Source organism: Phasianus colchicus, chromosome 17 (genome assembly GCF_987193195.1).
Source record: "Phasianus colchicus chromosome 17, bPhaCol1.hap1.1, whole genome shotgun sequence".
Lineage (NCBI taxonomy): Eukaryota > Metazoa > Chordata > Aves > Galliformes > Phasianidae > Phasianus > Phasianus colchicus.
This window is the reverse complement of record NC_143452.1, coordinates 14,122,312-14,150,020: the sequence shown is the minus strand read 5'-3', so window position 1 is coordinate 14,150,020 and position 27,709 is coordinate 14,122,312. Positions and strand designations below refer to the sequence as shown.

The following is a 27,709-nucleotide window of genomic DNA, read 5'->3' as shown; positions in this document are numbered from 1 at the left end:
GAATTTTACTGCAGTTTTTCTTTGGGTTTTTAGCAATATGCATTATTTCAGCAGCTGAGGCAAGTGCTATAGTGCTCAACAACTCCAATCTCCAGCAGAACATGGAGCACAGCAGTTACTGAGACAGAATCTGTCCCTGGAAGGACTGGGAGCCCCATCACTCAGCATCTGCAGCCCACCTACTGCTCAGCCCTCACTGCATGGGCACCAAAACCTGTCAAAGTCCTGCTTGCAGCAGCAGCAGGCTCCAGCTAAGCCACAACATAGCCCAGGTTTGCCAAATCCTCCCAACTGGGGTTTTTTTCCTGCCCATCATTCACCTCTGGACCCAAGGCAGGGTCAGCACCCCTAACCCACGATAACAACTTCCAGAAGCAACAGTGAGTGCAAGAAGCCTGACCAACTCTGGTAGGTACTGGGGCTGCCCACAGCTGTGGGAGAGCTGTAAGAGCTATCTGGCCTTACCACAGAGCAAGCAGAGCATGCCAGAAATCAGGTCTTCCCTCTCTAATAACATAGAGATGAGCAGGGAGGTGCTGCATTTCCCATCTGCAAAGCAGCATACAAATACAATAAGAGTATCCAGTAAATGTGATTTTAAATTAAATGTCAATTCCATCTTATTGCTGAAGGCTTTCAGGAAGCTGGACAGTGCAACAGCCTCCTTCCCCAGTGCATTTATTGGATTTTGGTGATGAGAAAGAGATACAGTGCAGCTCTGAAGCATTCCATCCATTCATGTAACAGCAGCAGGTTTCTCAGTCTTTTTCTACCTTCTGTCAGATCTTGTCCACAGCTTCAAATCTTCTCCATATTATGCCATGATTCATGAAGAACAGTGGGGCACGCTCAGGATTTGTTTAAAGTCTTTTGACTCATTTTATCTTAAGAAGGAGCAGCGATGGTGAATCTGGGCTTCAGTGGGAGACAGCTGGCTGCAAGAACACAGGCAAGGATCTGAAGCTCTAGCTGAAGGGAGCAGGTGGAACTGACAGAATGCTGCAGAATTTGTTAAATATGGAAAGAAATCTGAGTGCTCTGAGCAATCCCTGCTTTTAAAAATTCTTCACAGTGATTCTGTTCCCTCCCTCCTTGTTCTTTCAGTGCCGGTTTGTAAGTCTCTCATGTTTCAGTCTCAACAATTAGACTTTAAGTTCAGACCAATGACTAGAAAAGTTCTCTGGCAACCCAGTTTCTCCCTTTCTCAGGCCACTTTCTAAAAGGTTTGTGAAGGAAATGCGTGCTTTACTTCTCTCTAACACATGCAAGGACAGAGAGAGAACAGCCCCTTGACACATGTTCATAACTGCCGTGAAAAAGCTGCTTCAGAGTATTTAATTTCACAGCTAACAAAAATCCAGTCTCCATCTGCTTTCTGTAATGGATGTCCTGCAAAGCCCACTTTTCCTTAGCATTTTAATTGATGCTAAGGCTAAATTTATTAGAAAACAACAAAGCAATTGGACCCATGCTATGGATATGGAAAGGAGGAAGGAGATTTTGTCACATATTCATTGATTTCTAAGTTTTTCTTGGGAATTTCTTGAGAAAGCAACTCTTTCTTCCCCCTTAGCCAGAAACACATTAAAAAATGGACAGAGCTCCCACAGCTCACTTTCTATGTGCACATTAAAAGCCTATGCCTTTCGGATAAATGCACATCATGCTAGTAATTAGCTCTGTTTGGGCACTGAGTTACAGCACTTGCCCATACTCATGCTTTCAGCACTGCCTGCAGCTCTGACCACCCCTGTGTGCATCCCAGTATAACGTCCTCAGCTGCTGAGTGGTGACTGGGAGTCCTGGGAGCAAAGCTGGGGCAGAGAGCAAGCCCAGCAGGAGCAGAGGCTGCTGAGCACCCACTCACAGAGCACAGTGGGTTCTCAGTGCTTCTAAGTGCAGTGAAAATCATCTCCTTCACTCTCCTGTGCTCTTTAAATGGCTCAGAGTGCCCATGGTAGAGGAACAAGTGAGTTACACCCAGAAGTACCAGACTGAGTGACTCTGTCTGTGAGAATAACACCTTTTGTTAACCTAATTGGAAACAATCTTTATTTAGGGCTGAGCAACTAATTCCTGTAATTCTCGTAATTCACAGCTCTTCTCCAGGCCATAATTCTGTCTTCCTCCAGAGTCTATGTGAGAAAGCAGCTGGACAGGTACTCTGCCTGGCTGAGATACTTCAGCAGAACACACTCTTGGAATATGACACGCTGCTGGGAGAAAGGGGAGACTGATATCACACAGCTGTGCTGGTGACAGAACAGGGCATGGCCTCGTGCAGTCTAGAAGGAATTGTTCCTGCTCCTCAGTACGCATGCACCCTGAAGCAAGGGAAGGAGAGAACCTGCAGTGCCTGCAGGACTCTTATCTCCTTCAGACACTGGCAGGTCTCCATCTCCTAGCACAGCGGGGAGCTGCAGGGGTCCTGTGAGATCAAGCTGGTAAACAGTAACAAACATCCAGGGGAGATGAACTTCTATTTCTGATACATTGCTTGGGACAGGCTTTATTTATACAGTTGTGCTTGAACTATTTATAAAGCACACATCTCTCATACAGAAAATGGTTAAAAAACAGCCCTTGCACTGATGGATATGCTGATGTCATTGACACACAGATCATATGCGAATAGGGTTCAATGGGAATATGGAGAGCTATCATTTTTGTATCTGAAAATAATTAATAATCTAGATCCTATAAACTCAGCTATGCACAGTGCACAGGCAAGTTAAACTAGGATTAGCACAAAAACTACTGCAAAACTTTCAGGCTTTCCCATTTCACCAGGAGCTCATAAAGCCCTTCCTCTCCAAAGGAGCTGAAAGTGGAAAATTGTCCGAGCCCATTTATGTGCGGTGCAGGGACCTGGCCCCAAGTTTGCCCACAGGGGTCTTCCTGAAGCAGAATGGGGTTTTCCTTGATTGACAATGCTACAAACTGCTCTGATTTAAAGTGCACCCCAGCGACCTGCACTAAGACATTGCACTGTCTGGGAATTGCCCTCCAGTGGGTACATGACAGGGAAGCTTACACAAGCCCTGTGCCTGTGCTGTCAGGTTTAGCAGTCATCAACCACAGAATGATCAGTGTGAGTACCAAACGCATCCACACACATTTCTGAAACAACTGCTGGAGTTTCGTTCCAGCTCAAAAAGACTCAAAAGTCATGAGAATGCTCAATCATTACTCAATCTCTGCATACCGTGGGAGGTTTTTCAGACAAGAACATCTCCTTAGGGCTGCCTGGCCACATGATGCAGCCCTTTAGGACCAGTCTGCTCAGCCACACAGTCGCTGGGCATACAAAGCTGCTGCTGGATTTAAGATCAATTGCTGAGAGAGACTGATTGTGAAAGCTCTTTTCCCCTTAATTTAATCAGACTTCAAAATGAGATTAAGTTTAATTAATAAATTATTCTCTTATTTATTAGATTAAGAATTAAGATTAAGCTGCCACAGGTACTTTATTGGGAAGCCCTCATATTCTGCACTCAGACCTTATTCTTGCTTTTATAGGAAGGATGAAGGCTAAACCTATATTGCAGACTTATATTGGACATTTGGGCCTATGAGAGCACAGCTAGACTGTCCCACACACCCCTGCTGTTAGCCTGAAAATTCATACATTGTATTGAATGTGGTTATTGCTCTTGCCCTTTTCCTTGTCAACCTTTGGCACTTACTTTTTTTCAGCCAATGTGCCACAAGCCTTTCTTAGAGAGGAGGAGGAAACCTGATGAGCTTGAAAACTCAGCCGATCTCCAGTCTCTTCATTTACTAATGAATTAGTAAATGGCAGGAATAATTCCTGGCGTAGTAGAAGCTTAGATTCTGCCCCCTGCCAAGCAAATAAAGCAAGCCACCAAAAAGAAAAAAAATAAATTAAAAAAAAAAAAAAAAACACTGAAGAGCAAAAAGCACAGCTGAGCAATTGCTCAGTATCTGAAGGACAGATTGCAGAGAGGGAAGAAAGACAGCCCTGCACTTCCCACACAAAATCACTCCATAGGTTGCAGAGTTTTCCTGTGCCAGGGCTGCCTGCCCCCATTGCTTATACATATCTGCTTTCTGCCTCCCGCTGTTACCCACCCAGGACACCTGCGTAAAGAGGTGCAACCCCATGCACACTCCAGATCTCTCAGCAGACAAGCTGAGACAAGCACCAGCACCCAAGGCTGGTGCTGCCCCTGCCAGCTCCCATCCCACCCGGGAATCTGCCTGGTTCTGAGCTCTAGCACTTCGTCGGCAGGGTGGGACTGGGGGCCCTCGAGGGGTGTTCAAGGGGACTACACCCTCCCCACGCTCGAGGAGGTGCTGGTGGCCCCGTGTCCTGCCCAGGGACGCTGCAGCCCGGCGAGCTCCTTCCTTACCTTTCCGCATTAGCCGTCCCGCTCCCCGCCGCCGGGAACTTGCTCTTGGCAGCTCCGCGACGCGGGGCGCGGGTTCCGCGCCTGCGGTTCAGTACCGGCTGCGGCGGACAGCTCCGGTCCACTCACCGCGCCGAGCCGCCGTCCCAGGAGTGAGCGGAGCGGAGCCGAGCCGCGCTGGGAAAGCTTTGGGACACCGTGCTGACTTGGAATAGGTGCGGGCTAGCAGCCCTCCCCGCCCATCCTTCCTCGGCACCCTCTTCCCCAGATGGCCCTCGCACCGCTACTTTCACAGCAAGGGAGAGTGAAGGACGGAGAGCGCCGCTCGAAGCACATTCCCGCGGCTTCAACACCCGCAGGCTTTCCCTTCCCTCCCGCCGGATCCCCGCGTTCACCTCCACGGGTTCGGGCTGCTGCCCGCTTACCTCTCCCCCGAAGTCCCGCCTGGCACCCGTCCCATAATGCCGTGCTGCGAGGGGCTCCAAGGACAGCCCTGGATTAACAAGCAGGGGCGAGCAGGGAGGAGTGCTGTGCAGTACGCTGTCAGTTGGAACTGGGGTTTGTTTGCCATCTAAATCACTCGACCTGTCTGGCGAGTCACAGGTGTTCCTTAGCCACGTACTGTATCCATTCTCTCCACACTAAAAGCTTGCCCTTGGTTGCCAGTTAGAAATTGAAAGAGTTTCAAAAGGTCTAACGTTCATTTTGTGAGCTCCAGGTGTTACCAGGGCTGCTGCTCAGATGGGATTTGCTTCAGAAAAGAGCCCTAGAGCTGGAGAAACACACAGCATTTCCTCTGGAATGCTAGGAGCTCTTTTTCCCTGACAAAAAGTCTTCCTCCCTCCTGCCTTCTTCCAGACCCCTGTATTGTCCTGCCCACTGTACAGCAAGCCACAGAGCCCACCAAATACAACAGGGACAGCAGGAAGGCTGTAAACTGCAACCTCTGCTGTTGAACTGCTTTGTAATTTCAGGCAAGTGATTGAAGCTCTCTTGTTAACTCCACCGTGCAACACTGGTAATGCTTTTTTTCTAGCTCATGACTCTGATGACTAAAAGATCAATACAAATCCCCATTGTACTTTTTTTTCTGTTAGAGATAAAACCTCCCATTGACAGAGTCTCTTGTGCAAACCCTACTATTAAATCCATTAGGTCTTCAAGCAAGCCCACTGCAGCTGGAGCACTCAGAACACAAGGACATTTCATTTTAGCCTTGATATCAGTTGTGTTCATAAGCAGACAGCAGGCGGAGCTTCACAGGGACACAGAGCTACAATACAATCAACAAAGCAAAAGTTATTTCCCGGAAAGCATGCTTCTAATATTCGACTTCAATAACAACGGGGTTGAAATGTAAGAAATCCTTCAGGATAGTAGAGATCAGATTCCTAAAGACAAGAGAACCACCACAAACAGACACAGAAGAAAATTCTGAAATCAAACTGCCTGAAGATGAAGTCATTGGCAGCTGATGTTTTCCATAAATCCTCATACCCTCTCCCAGTCCCACACCGTTGGTCTTGGCATGTCATGCTAACGAAATGAAACCAGAAAGTTTTAGGTCCAGTTTCAGTGCTTTTGACGAATCATGTCGTCTCCTTGGGCCTCTTTTGTGCTGTCTGCAAATTGCATTAATAGTATTTATTATACATACAGAGTGGTATGAGATTTCACATATTACCCGGCTGCGCACAGCTCTGAAATGCTCAAAATGAGTTTTTCAGCATGCCAGTCACACTTTCCCCTTTGGAAGCTCCCAGGCACATTTCGTACCTGCTAATCCCACATATCAGTCTGTTGGGCCTCACTGTGCCAGATGCTCTACAGCTAGCTGCCTGTGTCCCTCACTGGCATCCCTAAGCACACCTTTGCTGAAGCAGCAGCTCAGCGGCTTTGCAAGTAGCTTAAGGATGAATTTGATGGGTAACACCATATAAGAAACAATGCTAGGTGATGGCATTTTAGATAGATCTATGCTATGAGCTACACATGCTGCTGCCCAACTTTCCACCATCTGTACAAGCTTTTAGCCTTATGTTAAATAGACATTAATTCCATGCTCGTATACTTAGATGGATGCATAACACATGTTGTTCTTGAGATGCATCTCCCCCCTCACAATTTGTGTTTGTAACTGTAATGGAACTATATATTAAAATACACATTTCAGTTCTTGTGTTTGGCTCTTCAGTGCCACCTACAATTCCCAGTTCCTGTGAGTTCTGGTTTCTCACATCCCACTTGTCCGCTGTGCTTAAAATGTTGCCTGCTACTTGCAGTGCAGCTGGCCAGAGCTTAACTCTCAGCTTCCAAACCCCTCTTCCTTTACCTGCCCTGTCTAACTCCAGATAAGACATTGCCGTGTCCCCAGGAATGTGCTGGGTGCTTTCTTTGACCATGGTGCCTCCTTTATGCCACATACTCGCCTTGTGTCCCAAGGGAAGAGAACAGCACAATTTAAGGGCACCATGATACATTGAACACATTGGGTTTACGAGCCTCATTTTCTGCTAAATCTCTGCAAGCATGCAGACATGTGCTAACATTCACAGTGTCTCATATTTATACTGCAAAGCAAAATTAGTGCACTTAACATTGGCAGATAGGTTCATGCCTCAAGGTCCTCAGTATACAGGAGCAGCACCCTACGTATGGAAATGGAAGTGCACAGAGGTCTACACGCCATGGTTTTGTAAAGGGCTCTGCATGAGTGAAATGACTTGGCATTAAACACAGCTTCTGCAGTGGCATATAAGGTGGTAAATATGGCACAAATCAAATACAGCTCTTAGGACACACCTAAGTGACACAAAAGGACACTATATAGTAGCTAACTAAAGGTGACTGGAAATCCAAGCAAGAGGCAAACATGTAACCAGAAAACTGGCTACTGTTGAGTCCTCCCTCCTAGCCACACATCACACACACAGATGCCCCAAGAATCATCTTCTCTCTTCTTTGAATGCCACGTAGTTGTGTTCTTCCCAGCCCTACCTCCTCTTTCTCAAGGACTGAAAACTAGCTGCCAGCTTAACAAAAATCACTGTAAATCATTGCTGTCCTTAGCATTCCACTTGCCTTATCCACATCTTAACAGTCAACAGAAGTACCAGTATCCACTACCAGAAAGATCAGTTGCTAAGAACATTAGGGATGGACACAATACAATAAACTCCTCCTAATAGGTCTGTTTCACAGTCCAGGCACAGCCTTACAACAGGCAGCAGCCCCATGCCATGGCCCACTCTGGAGTGAGTTCCTTTGATTATTTTTTTCTTCTGATGTTCAAAGTCTACTCTGCACACACACAGATTTAGTATCGTACAAAGTTATTTTTGGAAAACACATGACAGATGAATTTCCATTAGAAATGCATCAATTTAAATAGCTCTTTGGCCAGACTTTTGAATTGTTCCTAATTAATATTCCTTTTAAATCTATCAACTCACTTTGTCATTCCCTCACTTTCTGTGTTGGAATATAAAATTGTATTGTTTCAAAGGAAGAGTCACTTTTGCACAGAGTCATTAGATACCACTTCATTATCTAGTTCAATTTTTAAACCATTTTTTTTCCTGCTCCTCTTTATAGGATTGCCAGGGCAATAAATTTCTACCCTTATCTTCCTATTCATACAGTTTTTTGGCTTATGTATTCTTTCTTTCCCATGTTCCCATGGCTTCATAGATTTTAATGAGCCTGTGGTCGTATCTGCTATTAATTTTGTACTGTCAGTTCCTATCCTAGTGATAAGCTACAGGCAGAAAGAGTAGGATTAAACTAGCATCAAAGCAGCATTCCCTCCCAAAATGTGTGCAGCTTCATTCGACTTGAGTTCAGCAAAAGTTATCATAGCTTTGGACCTATGGAAAAGGGGAAATAGGAAGTACAATGGAAAAATGATTCTCAAATCGTGTTCTGAAAACTAGCAAATGATGCTTGCACGCTGTCCTGAGACTACAAACTCGGGAAGTTCTAAGTAGCAAAATACATTTTGATCATTTCTAGCAGGCAGAGTTCCTGATGACAAAGTCCTGAAGATTCTGTACCACTGCAGCTATAGCCCAGACTTTCTGAACTGGACAGCACCATGGTCCCCAGTACCTATCCTTAGGACCCAGAAAGTCTTGGAAGACACTGGTTGAAACATCTCCTTAAATGAGGTACAAGCAAGCAGTTTCCTTAAGCCTAATCAACACAGGTCATCCCATTCACACTGAAACACTGCCTGCAGCAGAAAACAGTATTCTTGTAACACAAAGCTTCACTTCTGCTACTCCTACCCTTAATTATTACCCACACCACACATTCACTGCAGAAGTTATACATGAATGTTCTCGCAGAAGCTGGGCAAGTTGTTTTACACTCCAGAGCCAGCCTTGGGCTGTGCTGCGTCCTCCCAAAATGAGAATAGCAGGTGCAGGCTCAGTGTGCACATCACCTGCTTTCCCCCCTAGCACTGGGAATGGTGCCTCTCAGAAAACCTTCTATGATTGAGGTCTGGAGAATAGGAGAATTCAGTCACAACAAAAGCTGTAACACTGGTTGTCCTAGAAGGACTTCTGCAATATGATGCACAGCATGGGGAATTAAGCCCCTCTCCCCAACAATGGAAAGGCAGAGCATATACATCCAGCCTACTGCTTTCTGCCAAGGAGGCCCAAAACCAGCATGCACCACAGGCTCGTCACAGATAAGAGAATCTCTCTCATCTAACACCATCTAAAAAGATGCTGGAACAGGTTTCCATTTTCAGGTTCAGGAACCAAGCATAAAGCAGAGCTCGAAATGCCATCTCCTCACTGCATGCCTCAGGGCCGGGCCACCTCATCCCAAAGGGGCCAAAGTTACAGGAGGTAGCTCACAGCAGCACCAACCTGCTTGGCATGGCTGACCCCAGCAACACAGTGCGAGGAAACAGGCCCTGAAAAGGTGATGCAGCAGATAAAATCCTTGTTCCCTTCTGCTTCTGAATGGAGCCATGCTAGCTGCAGCTAGTAAATTGGTGTAGCTGCCCTTCTGCTCAGCATACCCACGCTCTGCCAGCATAGAGGGAGCAGGCAGCAGTTCTCTGTTATCCCCCCCAACCTTCTAGAGTTACAATACATCACTCCCCCTGTAACTATTGCAAACTGAATGCTTCACTGTAACCAAGAATACATCCAAAAAAACCTAGCTGAAGGAAAACCTTCAGTCAGCCAACCCAGTCTGAACATAGCAGATAAGCAGGCAAAACTGTCAGGTATTTGGTAGCTTTTGGTGGCAGAGAGGGCTGAGTAAGAGAAGGGCAGCTTTTTTCTGGGGCTGAATTTAACATTCCCACCCAGCCACACTCCAGTCTTTGCCACTCAGCTCCTCAGTAGACCTAGTGTGCTAATGCAGGTTTCCAACACATTTCCTCTCCACCCTTTAAAGAACCACAAAGATTTTCATTATTAGCCAGTAGGTTTCTAGGAGCTCCTGTGAACACATGTACACTCACAGCTCTCCTCCCCATTGCAGAGCAGCCTGTGCGGAGGTTCATCAAGAACACACCAGTTCATATAATTGCACTGAAGCACATAACACGGTGCTTCTTCTTAGACTTGCATGTTGGTAGCATTTTTGATTAATGGTTAGTTTAGTAGGGTTTGGGATCTGCATATGCCATTGGCAGGGATCCACAATTGGGGCACTACAGAAGTGGTCTGGCCCACCTGGAAAGCAAACAGAATTCACACACGCAGCAATGGGGAGATGTGCAATGACTGCAGCTAGGTGATGATAGTTCACCAGTACTGGTTATACTTCAGAAATAAATTGCTAGGCTGTGAAAAGTTTGGATGAAGCAGTTAAATATGTTGCACACAGATCAAGCTACCAAACAGATTTTACTTACTCCAAAGAAAAGCAGTATTTTTTCACTAAGGAGTCGATGAACAGTTGTGCATTGGTATTTCTTTTTCTTTTTTTAAAACATGTAGATGATGAAAAATCTCAGAGCAGTATGACTATCATGAGAACGATTTCTAAAGCAGGAAGCATGACAGCCCGACACCCACAACAGCAGAAGTAGCAGCCACATGCAAGTTGTCAGCAGGTCTGAGCTTACATTAAAGTTACGGTTTGACACTGTCTTCAATGCAGTGAATTGCACAACATGGAACAGAGTGAAAGCTCAGTACAAGATGAAAATGACAAATGGCAATGCTACCCAGGTCACAAAGTAGTTCACATCCTTGCTGCAATGCACTGAAACACCACAGAATCATAGAATCACAAGGTTGGAAACGACCTAGAAGATCATCTAGTCCAACCGTCTTCTCATTACCACTGCTACCACAAGCTACTAAACCAGATCTCACAGCTCCTCATCCAGACGCCTCCTGAACACTGCCAGGGACGGCGACTGCATGACCTCCCTAGGCAGCCATTCCAGTGCCTGACCACTGTCTGAGAGAAAAAGTTTTTCCTCATGTCTAACCTAAACCTCCTCTGGTACAACTTGTGGCCATTTCCCTGGGTCCTCTTCGTTGCCTGGGAGAAGAGGCCAAACTCCTCCTCATCACAGCCTCCCTTCAGGAAGTTGCAGAGTGCAGTAAGGTCTCCCCTGAGCCTCCTCTTCTCCACACTGAACATTCCCAGCTCCCTCAGCCGCTTCTCATAAGATTTATGCTCCAGACCCTTCACCAGTTTTGTTGCCGTTCTCTAGACACACTCAGGGCCTCAATGTCTTTTCTGTAGTGCCCAACCTGAAGAAGAGTATCATGACCACCAAAACCTGCATTCACAACCTGCAGCACTAAGAAAGAATCCCACCAATAAGGAATATTAGTAATAAAATCCTTCAACCTCCTCTAAAGTTCCCTGTAACAAGAATTCGGTGCCTCTCAGATTCTGAATGCTGAGAGAGAAATTTCTCATTGATGCTAAGGGGGGAAAAAAAAAAAAAAAAAAAAAAAGAGAGCAGGTTGCTTCATGTTTTTCTGAAACATTTCCAATTGTCCACCTCTTTCCTGCACCAAGCCTTTCCAAGCTCAGTAGAAGCCCGTGCCTGGCTTTAATCACAGACAACTTAGAATGCTGCTCAGTGTCAGAAAGATTGTCATAGCCTCTCTGCCTCTGTTACTGTAGTGGAAAAGCAGGAGCTACCTGGTAGCATCTCATTCTCTTCAGGCATGGCAATGTCCCCCTGTTTGCAGGGATTCCTAAGAACTTAGGATCCCCTTCCTTCAGCAGAGGTCAGGATAGCAAGGCAGCTGTTTCCCTCTCCCAATAAAATAACAACAAACCAGCATATAGCCAGAGTTCCCATAGCTCTGTGGAAGGGGCAGGGCACAGTGCCAGAAGTGAAAGAAGAAAAGGGATTACATCACTTTGGACACTGTGTTCTAATTCTCTGGTTACAGGTCAGTTGGCCCTACAATTCTATATGCACAGCTGGGTATTACAATCACCTTTTCTGACTCCTATCCATCAGCACACCATCACCCCTGACTGCTCTGCACATGATGTTGCAGCAAGATTCTAGATTCCTGCCTGAACCAAAGGGCCAATACACAGTATAAAATATCTTAGCATATTTTCAATGCAGACAGCTTTCAGTACTATGAGGAACAGCCTTGCTTTCTGCACATTAGCACACCAAACATCCTGTCAAGCAAAGGAGCTGCTCTCTGTCTCTCCTACAATTCTCCTCAAATGGAAGAGCTTCAGTAATGCAGCATGTCTGTAGGACTTTAGAGTTACAAGAGCTGCTGCCATGTCATACATTTTAACCTTTTGCCTTCCTTCAGGCAGTAAGATCCAATGCACTGGTCTTTGCCCTGTATGGTGGCTCAATGCTCAAGGCTGCCGTAATTGCAGCAGGGCTATACATAAAGTACAAAACCAGAAAGCTACTTTAAGTATTGATTCCCTGCCTCTAAACTTTCAAACTGGCAAGACACATTATAAAAAATTTTGTCTAAGGGAATATGGTCAACTTTAGAAAAAAAAAAGTAATATAAAACAAGCGCAATGCCCAATTTTGCTTAATTTTATACAAGATTTCTAAGACATTCCATAGGCTATCCCAATTTAGAAAGGACTCATAAGGGTCACAGAAACCAATTCCTGGCTCCACACAGGACCACCCATTCACATGCTTACAAACTCTTTAGGCAAATATACTCATGATTTTCAGAAGGAACTGTGGAATATCCTTCACAAGGAATAGCCAGGTACATTTGCAGTCACACAGATAGTAACAACCATGCTAAAAGGCCTAGTTAGTTCCCAATGATCTCAAAGTATCTGTTTTGTCTCTAATTCAATTCCATCACCTTGGAACTGAAGCACCTCCTACTCTTCTCTTATTCTGGCAGCATTACAATGATCGCATTACTCAGGCTCCCTCCCTTTCTAAGCAAATAACAGAAAGGGGAACTTCTCCCCCTAACAAGACACTAAAGCATGATTAGCTACACAAACTAACTGGTTGGAATCCAAAACTATCGTCCAGAAAAGATAAGTTTAAAGAGCTGCCAGCTCAAATCATCAAGTTAAGCTACATGATGATGCATGGAACCTTTAAACTTCTGTTCAAAGCAAAAGGCGCAGCAGACACATATAATGTCATCAGAAACATCAGACCAGTTAGAAGGCAGCACTGACTTGTTTAATATGTGCCAGAAACACCTCTGTGCTGTTTGTGCTATTGTATAAGACAAGACTTCCTGCAGTAATACTTCTGTCATCTTGAGCCTGATTTTTACAAACATCCCAAATACTTCCAGGAACCTCAGCAGATCAGAAGATTGTGTAAATGGAACTTGAGGCCTTTTAAGCATTCACCCGACGTTCCAGTGATGTGCTCCAAAACAAAGAACCAAAGGAAAAACAATCTAGTTTGGGACTTGAGAAATTATCCAGCTCTGGAGCTAGAAGGATGCAAGAGCAGCCACAAGGCCTGCCTCAAGTGCCATAAAGTATATCAGCAGTATCACATATCATTTATGAACTTGTCAGGAAGCTTTGTCAGAAAATCTGCAAATGATATCAAGAGTCAAGGCTGGAAAACAATGTAGGTCAGCTTTACATCGCACATGAAACCTCCTTACTGCCCCACATTAGTCTGACTGCTGCAGACATGTTCTGTTGGAACAAACAGGCATGCTGCTAAGCCTTGAAAATTAACTTAAAAAAAATAATACTAAATTCTGCAGGCACTCCATCCAGTCTCATACAACTGAGGCTCACGATAAATACACACTTGCCCATTTCACCCCCAAGATTACCTCTGTACACCAACTCACTTCTGCATGCAAAACACAGTTGAGAAACAGACAGCTACATGCACTCAACCTTAAGGAAAGAGTTAAGCCTTTTCTTAAAGGCCTCTTTATTTTTCAATTCCTTCGAACATAAATTAGTTTTAACAAATCAGATGCAAAACACCTGCATTTTCAATTAGCATATATTTTACTGTATCAATCACGGCAACCTCATACAGTAAGGTACACAAAAATAGAGCATGGTATCACTTCAATTCAACACAGTTTTGTACTACAGTATTCCATGACATATATACAGAAGACTTTTCTATCTGAAAGCAAGTATTGTCCCTGCTGTGTTCACCGTAAGAATTACGTGGCATCACAGTTTTAGTTAGAGTAGCCATATGGAAATTGAACTAGCAAACTAGAAGATACACTGTGCAACAGCCATACAGGCACGACACTTCAGAAGATGAACAGAACTAAAATAATCACTGAAATGAAAACAACCTTTAGACTATATTTTAATAGTAAAATTGTTTTTAAATCCCTCATTATATACACAATGTATCTACATTTGTTATATTTATATACATATATACATTTATAAAAAACATACGAGATTCTGAAAACCTTAAAATCGTTCACCTAAGCAATGTTTACCCCAACCTTCAGGGTCAGAAAGGCAATACTTGCCTATAACATAATATTCAGTTGCAGTCGCTTGATTCCGAAGTTTCCCTGATTACTAAACACATACCATTCATCTTGTCTCTTAGTGCAAACTGTATAGTAACTTATTGTTCTCAGCCCTCTGCAAGACTCAGGTTTCACTTTATTTTCATAATACTTCTGAGACCCATTTACAGCTGAAGTTATTTCAGCTATTTTATGTTATTAGCCTATATGCCTCCCCCTACACCTACACCTCAAGTCCTCTACCCACTCCCCCCAAATATTAAGAAAAATGATCATTCATGCACACCTCTGTCACACAGGGATCAACAAACATTTACATTTCAAAGCCTAGACTCTAACAGCATTTAAAAAACCCTAAGCAAATAACTTCAGTGCAAAGTGGACTACATAGTTTACAAGTCAGCTAGAGGTTTTTGTTGTTTTGGTTTTTTTTTTTTAAACAGATATTTAAAGACATTTAACTTTGCACATCTGATTGGTTTGCCTGATATTTTGTTCTAACTAGCTAGTTTGAATATAAGAAGTTAGGAAGATTATTGTGGATCCTCCTTTATGCAAAAAGAAACAAAAAGGTGCTACAGCCTACTAATAACTAGGTGTTGCCTGGGGGCAAAACTGTACAGAGCCTAGCACAAGGGTTCCTAAGTGTTACAGTAACACAGATAAATATCATTACCAGATTCACATCCGTAATTGTTAGGTTTACTGTAATAGTAAACACAGGATACACAAATGAGCTCCAATTTTTCATCAGGCCAGCACTCTACCTGCTGACTACACTACAAACTCTGCAGTGAATTTGGACGCAAAGATTTATACTTACAATTCCTATAACCACAGAGGAAAAGCGTGCACTGAGAAACAAAATCTTGCAGTTTTTAGACAAGACTCCACCTAGTTTAGTGGTAGCCTTAGCAGAAGAAAAAAAAAAAAAGGCTGGATTAAAAAAAAACCAAACTGATCAGAGTAAATAATGTCAGCCTGCCACAGCAACTACAACAAGCTATGAAATACAGTACAAGTAGAAACAAAAAGTCACCTGAACAAATAACCCGGAGAGACTTAGTAGTTATAATGATTTTACCACCTTTAAGAACTCAACATATTAAATATTTATTAAAAATAAACTGTTTCCAAATTACCTGTTTACAGTACAAAGAACAGTACTTAAAACATGTGCAACAGAAAGTAAAGAGAGTACTCATCAGGAAGGACAACACTATGCAAAATTTAAGTGACACGAATACAAATTCACCTTTTTAAAATGCCAAACAGTAAAAAAACCATCAGGATGATATTGGCAACACTAGAAAATAAAGCACATATTGTTCAGATTCAGATCATATAAGTTCAAGATAAACAACTAGGACATAAGGAGAGAAGGAAGAAACGAAGACGAAAAGAGATGCTGTGGTGTTTGCATTTTGGAGGTCAACAAAAGGCAGATGCTTTGAAAAACAGTCCTTGTTGGCAAAACAAGCTATTCACATGTTTCTTGCACATTTGAGAGTCATACTTTACCAAAAAACGGCAGTAGTTTAACACCCACAGAAAACGTGAATCTTAATTCTCAGAGCCTCACGTGGCTTCATTTGGGCAAAGAGAAAACTAAAATGGTGTGAAATATGTGATGTCACTTTTCTATAATGCAACAGCTGCCAAGATATTATTAAAAAAAAAAAAAGTGCTCTTCTCCCTCATTTAAAATTGTGAATTAATTATGATTTAGGAGTTACCTAAATAATAGCAGCATGAAATCATATATCTGCAGCATTTATTAAGCCACAAAAATCAAGAACTGGCACCTGATCACTGAACCATGTTCCAAATATTTGGGCGTGTCAATTTTGTAAGAGGTCAGTGTTTTTCTTCTCATCAGTGGCATCAGAACATTAAGTAGCCCTTTCCCTTCCCCTCCAAAATGGACCAATCAAGTCTACCTATAAACAACATGGGACAGTTGGGTTGATTTATAGTTTAACTGATTGTTAGGCATGAATCTGTGAAGCTCGCTTTTCCTACAGCAGGGATCATAGTAGTAAGCATTGAGGCAAGTGTCACATGAGACTTTTGAACAAAACATGCAAGTATTTGCAGCTCCAGATCGGTTACAAAAGCCACAGCGTGAGGTGCTCGCAGGTTTGGATTTTGAACTGAATTGAGAAGCTCTCTCTTGACTTTGAGTCTGTGATGTGTACTGAGGTTTCTCTCTTAAAGCGGAGGCAGGAGATAAGCCATCATTTGGAAGTGGTTTGATGGAGTAGGTGCTCTGTTTCACTACTGGGTAGTCCTGCCTGGAGTTGAACAGATTGTCACACTTTTGGCAAACAGAAGCCCCACAAGGTACGCCACAGTTTTGGCACTTAAGGGAAGCTGTCTCTTTGGCTAGGTGGGCGCGTTTGTGGTAAACAGGGTTGGCATCATTTTTTAACAGCCACACATCAGGCTTAATAGCTTCCTGCCTTTTAAAATTTAACATACTTCTAGTATCAGGATCAGTATATAAATCTAAGTCCTCTTGAGCAGAAAAATAGGAGCTGTAAGGGACATTTGTTCTTAACATGCCATTAGGATGAGATGAAGTTGGCAAGAATTCATCTGAACACGCATGTGGCGAACTTGATGTTGTCAGAAGAGAGGGTGATGGACGAATAATTTCATCTTTGATGTCATCTTCCGCATCAACTAAGATTGGCTCTTTCCTGAGACTCAATGAGCTCATCAATGGTGGTTTCTTATTTTCCCAATAATTGTCATATGCGTCTACTGATTTAGAAGGCTTGCTCACTTTTGGCTTGAAATAATCCTTAGAGGCCCGTTCACTTGCTGATTTCTGAAGTACCATTCGTGCCATGGAAGTATTTAAGCTTTCTCTGCATTTTGCCCGCCGTTTCATAGCTTCTGAGCAGCCTCTAGTATCTTCGTTGCTATTTTTTCGTTCATTTATGACATCAATCTCCAAATAGCCTTTATCTTTCACTTGCAAATGAATTTCAAGAAGCTGCTCACATTCCACTTTGGCCAAAAAGAGTTCAAATGAAACCATTTTCACTTGAATAGCATCAATTTGCTCTTTGAGCTTATACATTGTTCCCACTTCTTGGACATAGCCCATGTAGTTCAGAATCTGCCTTACATCATCTTCAGTGAGGGCAGACTTTACATAATATACAAAGGGTCCCGTGTAGGTCTAAGGAGGTGGGGGGAATAAAAGGAAAACTAGGTTACAAATTCAGCGGAAGACTAGATTTTCAGAAAATTCAGTGACAGATACTACAGAATTAAATAGAATAATTACAGAGAAGACATGCAATTCCCATGGCAAGATGAACTCCATTTCTGCAGCCCTCCTGTTTCAGCAAATGGAAATTCTGCTTGAAGCAAGTTCCAAATAGGAGAATTTTCATTCCAGTTGAAATTCTGATTAGCATGTTATCCTTCTTGTTGGGTTAAATCATTATTGCGTACAATGACATTAACCTTTTTATGCACCAGACATGTGTGTTTGTAAGTCTAATGCTAAAGCAAAAAGACAGATCTCATATTCAGCTGCTTCTTATCCAAGAGGAATATAACAGGAAGATGGTATTACTACAAAAGCACCAAAGTCCTCTTCAATGCACATTTAACTACATTCAGAGGCACTTTATTTTGTGGAGAGTAGGGTGTACAATTACTACACAAATCCAATGCCCGTTTTCTTTAGTATTAGGTCAAGAGCTTCCAATAACAAAGCCCCAAAACAATTATGATTTTGTGGAAGTTGCAGTTCCCTTGGCATCTGGCACACCTGAAATATAGTCTTAACATAGGCCAAATTGCTTCTGACTGCAAGGAGGAATGCCTTGGCCATTCCATGTTTGTCCAGAACAAGTACTGGATCCGCAGCACACAACCAAAGCCAATATTAGCAGTGCACTGAGAGATATCCTGGACGGATCAGCAAGCATTCTGAAGGCCAAGGCCAGAACTTAAGTGTAGTGACACAGATGTACTGAGAGATCTAGTATGAAGTAAGAGTTTTCCCTCAGGAGAAAGACTCTCAATCATCCCTGCCTGTAGCAGGGAGGTTAGAACTTTAGATCTTTCAGGTCTCTTTTAACCCAAACCACCCTATGATTCTATGAAATGCGCTATTCATGTTAAAATTCTCTGCTAAATTGCAAAATACTGTCTTTTAAGAAAAACAAAAATGCCCATCGCTAGCACACACAACCTGCAAAAGACCAGAAATGTTGTTTCCACCCAAGTCTCAGAAACATTCAAGTCACCTGCAGCACTTATTGTTGAAATGCTACAGTAGCTTTGAATAGGAAAATAGGGATAACAAAAAATAAAATTGAAAACTCACAGCAGACATCTCATTAGCAGACTTGCAATACTCAAGTCAAGCAACACACAAGTTTATAGTTTTCACTGTGAGATCATAACAGACGAATAATTTGAAAGCACATTAGAATCAAAATTTCATTATTCAAAATTACAAGTAAAATACATTCTAGAAGCAACTATTCCAGTGAATCCTTCAACATCATCACATAACTTACAGGAACCTCAGCAAAGCACCTGCTTAAAACCACACACTGATCATTAATACTTGTGCTACAGTAATAGCGGATGTAAAATAAAAGGCTATAAATGTAAACACAATTTAATCTCTCATTGATGTTAAAGCACCTCCAAGTAGAAATTCAGCACATTAGGAGAAAAGGTGAACAAAAACCTTAAATAAGCTCTTCCTGTATTTTATAGTTACTTTAGAAATGCATACAGTACTTGTACTTCTCTTGGGTAGTCTCACCATCACACACTTCACCTACTTCATCTCTGGTGGTTTCTATTTACCAGCTGCATATAGTCACATTATCCATCATTCTAACATATAGAAAAAAAGTTGTACATAAGCTAAATGCATGACATGTTTAAAGAAAAAAAATTATGTCTTCAAATATAAATGTCTTACCTTAATATGTTTGAACTCCTTTTTCCAGGGATATAGAAAGAGATTAATTCCAAGAGTCTCAAGCATGCTGAATGCATTATGCAGAGAATGTAAACTTGAAGATTTCAGAGATCTCAGTGAATTTTCAGCCATCTCATAAAATTTTATCAACCGGAATCTATAAAAGGGATCAATTTTGGGAAGGCAAAATAAGGCTGACGCTGCCACTCGCAAATATTCATCATTAATAGGAGGCTGTTTGCTGTCAGAGACACTCAGCTTGCATTCATGGAACTGTACATACTTTCTAAATAAATCGTCTTTATATTTTGTATCCATTGAAATCAGTTTTTGTCTCAGGCTTGGGAAGCTACTTTGTCTCTTTCATGGTTATTGGGCAGTAGGTTGATTATCTGGTATTAAGAATCTTCGGAAATGGCAACTCTTCTGGAATAAAAATTGAAAACAAAGAAAAGTCATCACAGTTGCATAAATCCCAGATATCCACAGCATCTATTTACTTCACAGGATTCTATAAAACGGTTCACAGCAAAGTAGCTCCCAAAACAACCTCTCAACATCCCTGGATTTCTGAAAAAACACATACATCAACAGAAGTGCTAGTGTCCTGCTTTCCCATTATTCTCTTCTTCGTTTTCAATTTATCTGAATATAACAGAGCACAACAAACCTAAATCAAACAAGGCACTATGAATTTGATAAAGGAAAGTCCACATAGGCTCATGTCCAGATTGAGGATTCCTTGGGTTAGGGAACCATGGCCAAAGTAACTCATAACTACAGACTGAAAGGGAAAGCATGAGCTCTCATGATCTTGTTTTATTTTACTGTTTCAGATCAACCAACTTACACAATCATGATTTTAATCAGATATTGTGATTTATTTTGTATATACTAGTAACTATTCCCACATTACACAGAAATAGCTGATGCCAAAACAAGCCTCTCCATGTTAATTCCCTAAAGCCAAGTAACGAGAAGTCTAGCAGACTATCTTGTCAACCTGAAGAACTTGTGATTAAAAAGTAGACTATGGTCCTTGTTTTTTTATAAGAGTATAATCTAGCACTTCCCAACTGTGAAACAAAATGGAGAGAGGGATCAACTAAAAGACAAAGCATTAGTTCAGCTGCAGAGACGCTGAAGCAACACTTCAGAAAACACTTTCTATTAATTCCAGCTGCCAGAATATTGATCAATGCCACCATATGCCTCTGTTAAAATACAAATCACCAATAAGGTCAAAATTAAGTCCATGAGAGTAGCCATTATACAGACTTACAAGAAAAAAAAAGCCACAAAAAAAGCCACTCACCACAGGAAGCCAAGAAAAACAAGCAAGCCAACAGCTTAACAGCTAACATTACTTGAGGAAAGGATGTGCTTAATGACCATGGCATGAGAAAAGTTCACTAACTGTTATAACTTCTGCTTAAAGGCTCATTGCTTCCCCAACCAGAACTTGTACTAGTGTCAGAAAAAGAAGCCGTGAATTGCAGTGTCAAGATCTGAATTTACATCTTAGTGCAAGGGAGACAGAAGAAAAAACATAATTCAGCCCTCTCCACAAAGAGTTCACTCTTCCCTCCCACTTCTTTCCTCACACTGGGCAAGATCAAGTTCATATACAAAACTAACCTAATTACTTCAACTCAGCAAGAAGTGCTCAGCAAATGAGAAAGATCCCAGTCTGATTAGTAAATTAGTAACATATCCTTAGGAGGAACAATGGGTTAGACAGGTAAGAAGTTGGATCAAGTATTAATGTTCTTCAATGTCCAGCATTAATAACTGCCTAACAAAAGAGCTCCATTATACATGTGAAAGCTCAGGATTTAAAAGGCGTCTACAGGGAAGGACTTCAGCGAGACCGTATGAACTGTGATATTCACAACCACCACCAGCCCCAGCTCTGACTTGACGTTTATACGCATGCCAGAGCTCAGGCAACTGAGAGCAACAAACGAAGGCAGCCCCTGCAGGGTTCCTCCTCTACTCACACACACACAGCTATCCCAGAAGCAAAAGCTCCTGGGAAAAACAGCATAGGTCCTTATTGTCACCAACACCAATAAAATCAGAGATCTAAGGCTTTCACCAAACACTTGAAAATAGAAGCAGTATAAATAAAAAGCTAACCAGAGTCCAAGAACTATTCAAAAAACTAAGAGCACACACAAAGCCCACCACCAAAGGGCACTGCCCACCACACGCAGGACAAGCACCGAACTCAGCACACGCGAGCACTTTTCCTCCTGGCACCCACCTGCTGCAAACCTTCCCCCAGCCCGGACACCGAGAGCAGCCGCGGAGAACAGAGCCGCCCAGCACTATCGGACCGCCGCCCCCACACCTCAGCGCGGACGGGCGCGGCCCTGGCCTGGCACCGAACCCTTGGCAGCCCCGCGAGACCGCCTCCTACCACTGAAGGTCAGGGCACCGCATTCCGCGGGCCGCGCCTGTCCCTCACCGCTCTGCGGCCCGCCGTCGCTCAGCCGGAAGCATCCGGTGACCCGGATGCGGGTGAGGAGCCCCCCGACACCGCCCCTACACCGTCCTAGCGGCAAACAGCCCCAAAGAGAGTTTACCAGCAGAGGCGCGGGCACCTCCAGCCTCAGGGCACGGCCCACGAGCTACGGACGGTGCGAGCAGCAGGGAGCAGCTGACAGCGGCGCCCCGGAAGTAAATGGCGGAGGAAGGAAAGGCACCACCTCTTCCCGTGAGGGGCACTTCCGGTACGTGACGTCAGAAGGGCTGAGGAGCGGGGTCGTCGCGTGGCCCCTCCCCCAGCGGCAGGCCACACCCCCTGCGCCCGAGCGCTTCCCAGCGCGACTCCGCCCCCTCGGGGCCCGGCCTTGGGGTGGGGCTGCGGTTGCGTGGGAGCCGCTTCCTGGTTGGCGGCAGGAAGATGGCGGTGGCGGGTGGCGGGGATGGTGGTTTGCGCTCCCCCGAGCCGTGGCCGGACCTGCTGGCGCGCCTCACCTGCCCCGTGTGCCTTGAGGTGTTCGACAGTCCCGTCCGAGTGCCCTGCGGACACGTGTGAGCGGCCTGGGGAGGAATGCGGCGAGGCGGGAGGCCGCGCGGGCTCTCTCGGCCCGTTGGACTGCGGGCAGCGCACGGGACCGCCGCTCCGTGCCGCACCGGAAAGGCGCGGGGACCCCGGGCTGTTCTCACGGTGTTCTGGTCCCGGTGCAGGTTCTGCACGCCGTGTCTGCAGGAATGCCTGAAGCCGAAGAAGCCTGTGTGCGGTGTGTGCCGCGGCGCGCTGACAGCCGGCAGCAGGGCGCTGGACCTGGAGCAGCTGATAGAGAGCACCGAGACTGCCTGCAGCGGGTGCGGCAAGAAGGTGGGACCCGGCGAGGAGCTGGGAGGGCCGGGACGGGTGCGATGTGCTGTCACTGCGCTCTGCAAGGATGCGGATCCTGCTGTTTTCTAAAGGTTCTTCAAAGCTTCCCAAAGTGTGTGGCTTGGTAGCCGATACTGAGGTGTCTCATTAATTTCACTATTTCTGGATAGTGCTGTTTTCATCGTTGCATCTGATAGAAAGCTGTAGTACCTCGATTACCAGTTGTTAAGTCCTGCTAATGAAAGTTCAAATTGATGATAAGGAAGTCTGTATTTAAACCTATGTCACAGCGTGTACAGAAAGCTAAATTATTTCCCATGTTATCTCTTCAGTAACAAAATAAGCTGGCTTCGTGTAAGAATATTTTCTGGTACTGGAGTATAGGTTAAGACAAGTACAATGGAACAGTGTGTATTTGTAAAATATTACAGGCAGCAGTTATACATTAACTAATTTGTAATCTCAAAGCTTTCCAGCTCACCAGCTGAAACGTGTGTTTCTTCCTGCTTTAGCACTGGCTGCACAAAACTTTGTGTGTAGTCCTGCTGCAAATAGTTTAACTGCTGTGTGATTGTTGTCTAAGCAGATGTTCCTCTCAAAGATGCGCAGCCATGCAGCCGCCTGTTCAAAGTACCAGAATTACATAATGGAAGGAGTGAAAGCTGTAACTAAAGAACCACTTCACAACGCCAGGTAAGTAGCTCTTCTCTGGAAATACTCATATTTAGGATCACAAAAAGAGGACTATTACCAAATAATCCGTACAGAATCTCAAATTTGATTCCACTTCTGAGAAGAGGCCTCTTATTTAAACAAACAAAAAGACAAAACAAAGCCAACACTGTGTTATGGTGTTTCGTGCAAGCTATAATTTTTCTGTAAAAGCAGACTTTCCATCATTCCTTAGTTTGTTTATTAACATTTCACACTGTAAAAATAAGCCATAATCCTGCAACTGACTGCACATAAGCAAACTATTCTCCTTCTGTATGCAATCTTTGCACAAGACAAGATTGTAGTACTTGATAAAAGCAGCTCCTTATTTAATAATAGCTGTCTTTCTGTCTCTTGATTGTAGTAACTTATAACAAAGGGAATGTGGAGCTGACTGCATCGCACTGATTTGCATTTTAGCGTTCTGGGTGATTGATACCGTATGTGTTTAAAAATGTGAAAAATATAAGAAGGTGATAAATGGCATTTGTAACATTTTTTGAAGAAATACCTTTGTGTAAAATTTATGATGTGAAGATTTCCTTAAGATGTCATTAAGAATTTAAAAGATGATTCTTTAAATTTGTTTGTCTTGATTGCCTGGAATAAAATTATTGTTTTGAATAATTTTTATTCTTAGTCGCTAGTAAGATAACTTCCAACTAGCAAATTCAAAACCTTTTATACTATTCTAAAATGATAGATATTTTTGGTGCTTTTAACTTAACTAATATGACAATATATCTCATCTTTTTTCCCCCTCAACCAGGAACTTCCCAAATCGCTTTACCTTTCCTTGTCCATACTGCAGTGAGAAAAACTTTGATCAAGAAGGACTTGTTGAACACTGCAAAACATTGCACAGCATGGACGCAAGACAAGTGGTAATAAAAAGTCTTGGTGCAAGAATTGCCATGAAGTCTAGTCTTAAATCCCCTTGAAACAATGAATTAGAGACTTACTGCTTGAAGTTAAGTACATATTTATACTTGCTTCTATTAAAGTCAATTCACATCTACTTCACATCCACCTCATATTTGAAAAACGGTAGGCATTCAAAGTACATTAGACACAGTAACAGAGATAAAATGAATGCAATATATTAAAAGAAAAAAAAAGCATTAGTTTCCCCTCTGCTATTCTCAGCAATAAAATATTATAAACTATTGTGAATATTGATTGGGGGAAAAAAAGTATCTATTTTTGGTAGTTTTTATCTCCAAATATACTCCAAATTATACTCCATTTCCTATAAAAAGGTATTGCAAAACTTGGAACTGAATTAGAAACCTTCATTTGTTTTTAGAGTTCTTAGGAACTTGGAATTTACTTAGGAAAAAAAAAATCTTGGGGGGAAGTGATCTTTGTGAAGGTGATCAAGGAAACTTCTTTGTTATTGATCAGTGGAGTTTGCTTCAGAAGATCTCAAACAGCAGTGATTGATTCTCATTAACAGTATGTAGAAAGAAGAATAAACCATTCTCATTCAGAAGCCTAGGAAATTAATTTAAATAAAAGCCTTGTTAAACCTGAATGTTGAATAGCCCAGCAAAGTATTTGACATCATTTTATTTAGAGAATAGTGATTGTTACAAATCTCAGACTTCAGTCTTCTACTCTCCCTCTCTTCTGCCCTTCATAGTATAAATGTTAACACATTTAACTGTTGGGGCCTAACTGACTTTTAATTTTTTCTTCAAGGTTTGCCCAATTTGTGCCTCAATGCCATGGGGAGATCCAAATTACAGGAGTGCTAACTTCATGGAGCATCTTCAAAGACGACACCGGTTTTCATATGATACTTTTGTGGTATGTGTTTTCTCACCCTTGGAGTACATGAGCCTGAGTACTCTTAAAACACAACTTTTTACATAGTCACTACTATGAAATCCAATTTATGCAGATAGTATCATGAGACAAATGGAATTATTGGCAAGTTAGAAGATAAGGCAGCTATTTTCTGTTTTTATTCTGTGTTACATTAACCACCATGGCTGTTGCAGTAAAAGAATTTCTGTACCTTTTGTTCATAGGATTATGATGCTGATGAAGATGATATGATGGCACAGGTTTTGATGCGTTCTTTGCGGGATAAATAAAATCTAAAAATGTGAAAGACTAACTGTCAAACCAAGCTTCCACGGGGGGTAAGCGCCCAGCATCCTTGCACTTCTCCCTGTACATCCCGAGATGAGCTCAGGCATCCAGAAATACGGAAGACTTTTTAATCTGTCTTGGTTTCAAATTCCTGTTTGATATGTTTGTATCATTGGGTCTTCTGTTAACCACATAAATTTAATTTTCTTATTTGTTTCACACAAAGCTTAATTGTAGGTCAGCATGGAGGAAACTTCTTTCCTTTCACCTATGCCTGTTTTCTGATGAGTTATTTTTTCCAGTTGTGTTCATTTGACTCTAAAAACAGAAATATTCAGTGGTCCAAACAAATTGGTAAATTTCACCTCCTAATGTTGTTTACATTTCTTAAGTGATAGTATAAGAGGTGTATTTGTATGTATTTTTCTTAAGTGAGACCTCTAGGTGCTAGCTGTAACTGTCAGATCAGTTCTCATTCAAAGTGGCCTCTGCCTGTGATTTCATGTTTAGCAGAATTTGAACTCTTACAGGCATTCTCTCAGTTACATGGAAAACAAGTTTTTAGTATGAGTCTTCAAACTACAGTTTTCCTTAGCAGATGTTTGCAGCTATGTAAGAAACTAGTTCAAAGTATTTTAGTTCTACACCTGATTATTATTCTGTTCCACACTTTGACCATAATTTCAAGCCTGGAAAATAAATCTTTTGCGTTAGTTCAACTGCTATAGCAAATATTAATCGTATCTGCTGGCTTTGTGATTCAATTAGTGTTTTTAGAAATTGGTTTTCTAGGTTTCTTAAGCATTATGCTCATAAGAGAATTCAGAAAAAAAATCAGTATCTCCGCCTTACATGAAAATTTTTGTTTAAATGTATTTATTTGTAGTTGTTCTATCCCTCAAGGCAAACTGAAAGCAAAACTTAGATTCCATGGCACTTACACAGCTCTACCTTTCCGCATTGCAGATTTTAAGAAGTATTTTGAATTTATGTTCTTCATTTAAATGTTGCTAAAGCTATGCTTAGATTGTGTTTTCCATGTATTATATATATAGTATGCAGGTATAGCTTTCAAAGAAAAAGTAAAATATAAACAAGAAAGCAGGATGACTGTTCCCTTACGTGGAAAATGGATACTTGATATTCATTTATACACTTTCACTTATAGAGCTTCCTTTTAACACTTTAACTGCACAATCATGATGCTGAGATCTAGCAATCTGAGACACCTGAGCAGAAGCTGTAAACCAGAGTAATATTGATGTCTTGTGTAATTCAACTTGGCATACTTAATTGGAGCAGTGGACATATACCACCACAGAATAGAGTACTAATTAATTTCTTTAACAAATAACATCTTCATACCCTGCAGACCACGGTGTAGCCTTACCCTTATTAAATGTACCCCAGCTAAAATCTCCTGATTAAACTTTGTGTTCAGCAAGACCTCTAACATATTTAGTGTGTTTTTAGTATGTTCTCTCAAACTTGGAACAGGCTACTTATAGACTCAGCCTTAAGTATCTGCTTGGTGAACAGAATTTCAGTCTTAGCAAAAATACTCATGGCACTGAGGGAAAAAGTACTTTATTTTGGAGTTGATTATTTCTAATGCTTGATCTGTGAGAAGATGACCATGTTGGAGGTTGAGTGAAGATTTCTAGGTTCTGGCTGGGATGGAGTTTTGTGGTGCAAGTTGACCTAAATCTAGATTTCTGCTGCTGTTTGAAGTGCACTTCCATTCAATTTAGATTAAATGTTTAAGGAGCAGTTAGAAGCTTCTGAGCAATTACTTTGTTGTGTTTTTTGAATTTTGAAGACAAGTTATAAATAAAGTTCATTTAATTTATAAAATTCTATCTTCATGTCAGCTTCTATCATTTCTTCCTCATAATCCGTATGCTTTGTTTCAGCATCTCTCCAAAACAGTTCTTAAAGCTATGTAGAGCTCCAGGGAGCATGCCAGAAACTGGGGAAGAAACAGAGAGACTTCAGCTTTGTTTCCATTGCCTGTGAAACAGGAAGGTGGGAATTGTCTTGCAGCCCTGAAGGATGAGAAATATTTTCTCAGGCCTTATGATCATACCTTGTCTGTATAGACCTGCTCATTGACTGTGCATCTTGGCTTTGATTTGCTTTAACTGACAAGGAATTATTTCACGCATGGGACAAACCCAAACTGGAAAATGCACACCAGATCTACTTGAAATTTGATTAAATTTGTGTATGAGTAAGGAGTGAAGTTCTGGCACCTCCTAGCTTGGTAACAGTGGAATTTATA

General features: G+C 42.4%; 2 protein-coding genes across 5 annotated transcripts; one reads left to right on the top strand and one right to left on the bottom strand.

The window, feature by feature from the left end:
* Positions 1-13,698: 13,698 nt before the first annotated feature.
* Positions 13,699-21,999, bottom strand: SPATA2 (spermatogenesis associated 2). 3 transcript variants are annotated; one of them, XM_090152465.1, is made up of 4 exons: positions 21,860-21,999; positions 19,555-19,697; positions 19,272-19,428; positions 13,699-17,498 (listed from the first exon to the last, which is right to left on the bottom strand). In XM_090152465.1, the coding sequence occupies exons 2-4, from the start codon at positions 19,587-19,589 to the stop codon at positions 16,245-16,247; spliced, it is 1,446 nt and encodes a 481-aa protein (XP_090008591.1). In that variant the 5' UTR covers positions 19,590-19,697; positions 21,860-21,999; the 3' UTR covers positions 13,699-16,244. The 3 variants fall into 3 exon arrangements, with proteins under 3 accessions (XP_090008591.1, XP_031469369.1, XP_031469457.1); XM_031613509.2 differs by having other exon boundaries at positions 19,272-19,697; XM_031613597.2 differs by lacking the exon at positions 21,860-21,999 and adding an exon at positions 21,538-21,853 and having other exon boundaries at positions 19,272-19,697.
* A 104-nt stretch (positions 22,000-22,103) lies between these two features.
* Positions 22,104-27,287, top strand: RNF114 (ring finger protein 114). Of its 2 annotated transcripts, none has more exons than XM_031613800.2 (6): positions 22,104-22,310; positions 22,467-22,617; positions 23,219-23,310; positions 24,101-24,215; positions 25,033-25,140; positions 25,365-27,287. In XM_031613800.2, exons 1-6 carry the CDS (start codon positions 22,180-22,182, stop codon positions 25,428-25,430), a joined length of 663 nt encoding a protein of 220 aa, XP_031469660.1. In that variant the 5' UTR covers positions 22,104-22,179; the 3' UTR covers positions 25,431-27,287. The 2 variants fall into 2 exon arrangements, with proteins under 2 accessions (XP_031469660.1, XP_031469585.1); XM_031613725.2 differs by having other exon boundaries at positions 22,110-22,310; positions 23,204-23,310.
* The last annotated feature ends 422 nt before the right edge of the window (positions 27,288-27,709 follow it).

What these genes read in the sequence shown, in the direction of transcription:
- SPATA2 (XM_031613509.2), bottom strand. Translation starts at nt 19,589, where the DNA reads ATGGATACAAAATATAAAGACGATTTATTTAGAAAGTATGTACAGTTC. An exon ending in AGGAGTTCAAACATATTAAG is followed by an intron (nt 17,499 to 19,271) that starts GTAAGACATTTA and finishes CCACCTCCTTAG; the next exon opens with ACCTACACGGGACCCTTTGT.
- RNF114 (XM_031613725.2), top strand. Translation starts at nt 22,180, where the DNA reads ATGGCGGTGGCGGGTGGCGGGGATGGTGGTTTGCGCTCCCCCGAGCCG. An exon ending in CGAGTGCCCTGCGGACACGT is followed by an intron (nt 22,311 to 22,466) that starts GTGAGCGGCCTG and finishes GTCCCGGTGCAG; the next exon opens with GTTCTGCACGCCGTGTCTGC. An exon ending in GCATGGACGCAAGACAAGTG is followed by an intron (nt 24,216 to 25,032) that starts GTAATAAAAAGT and finishes TTTTTCTTCAAG; the next exon opens with GTTTGCCCAATTTGTGCCTC.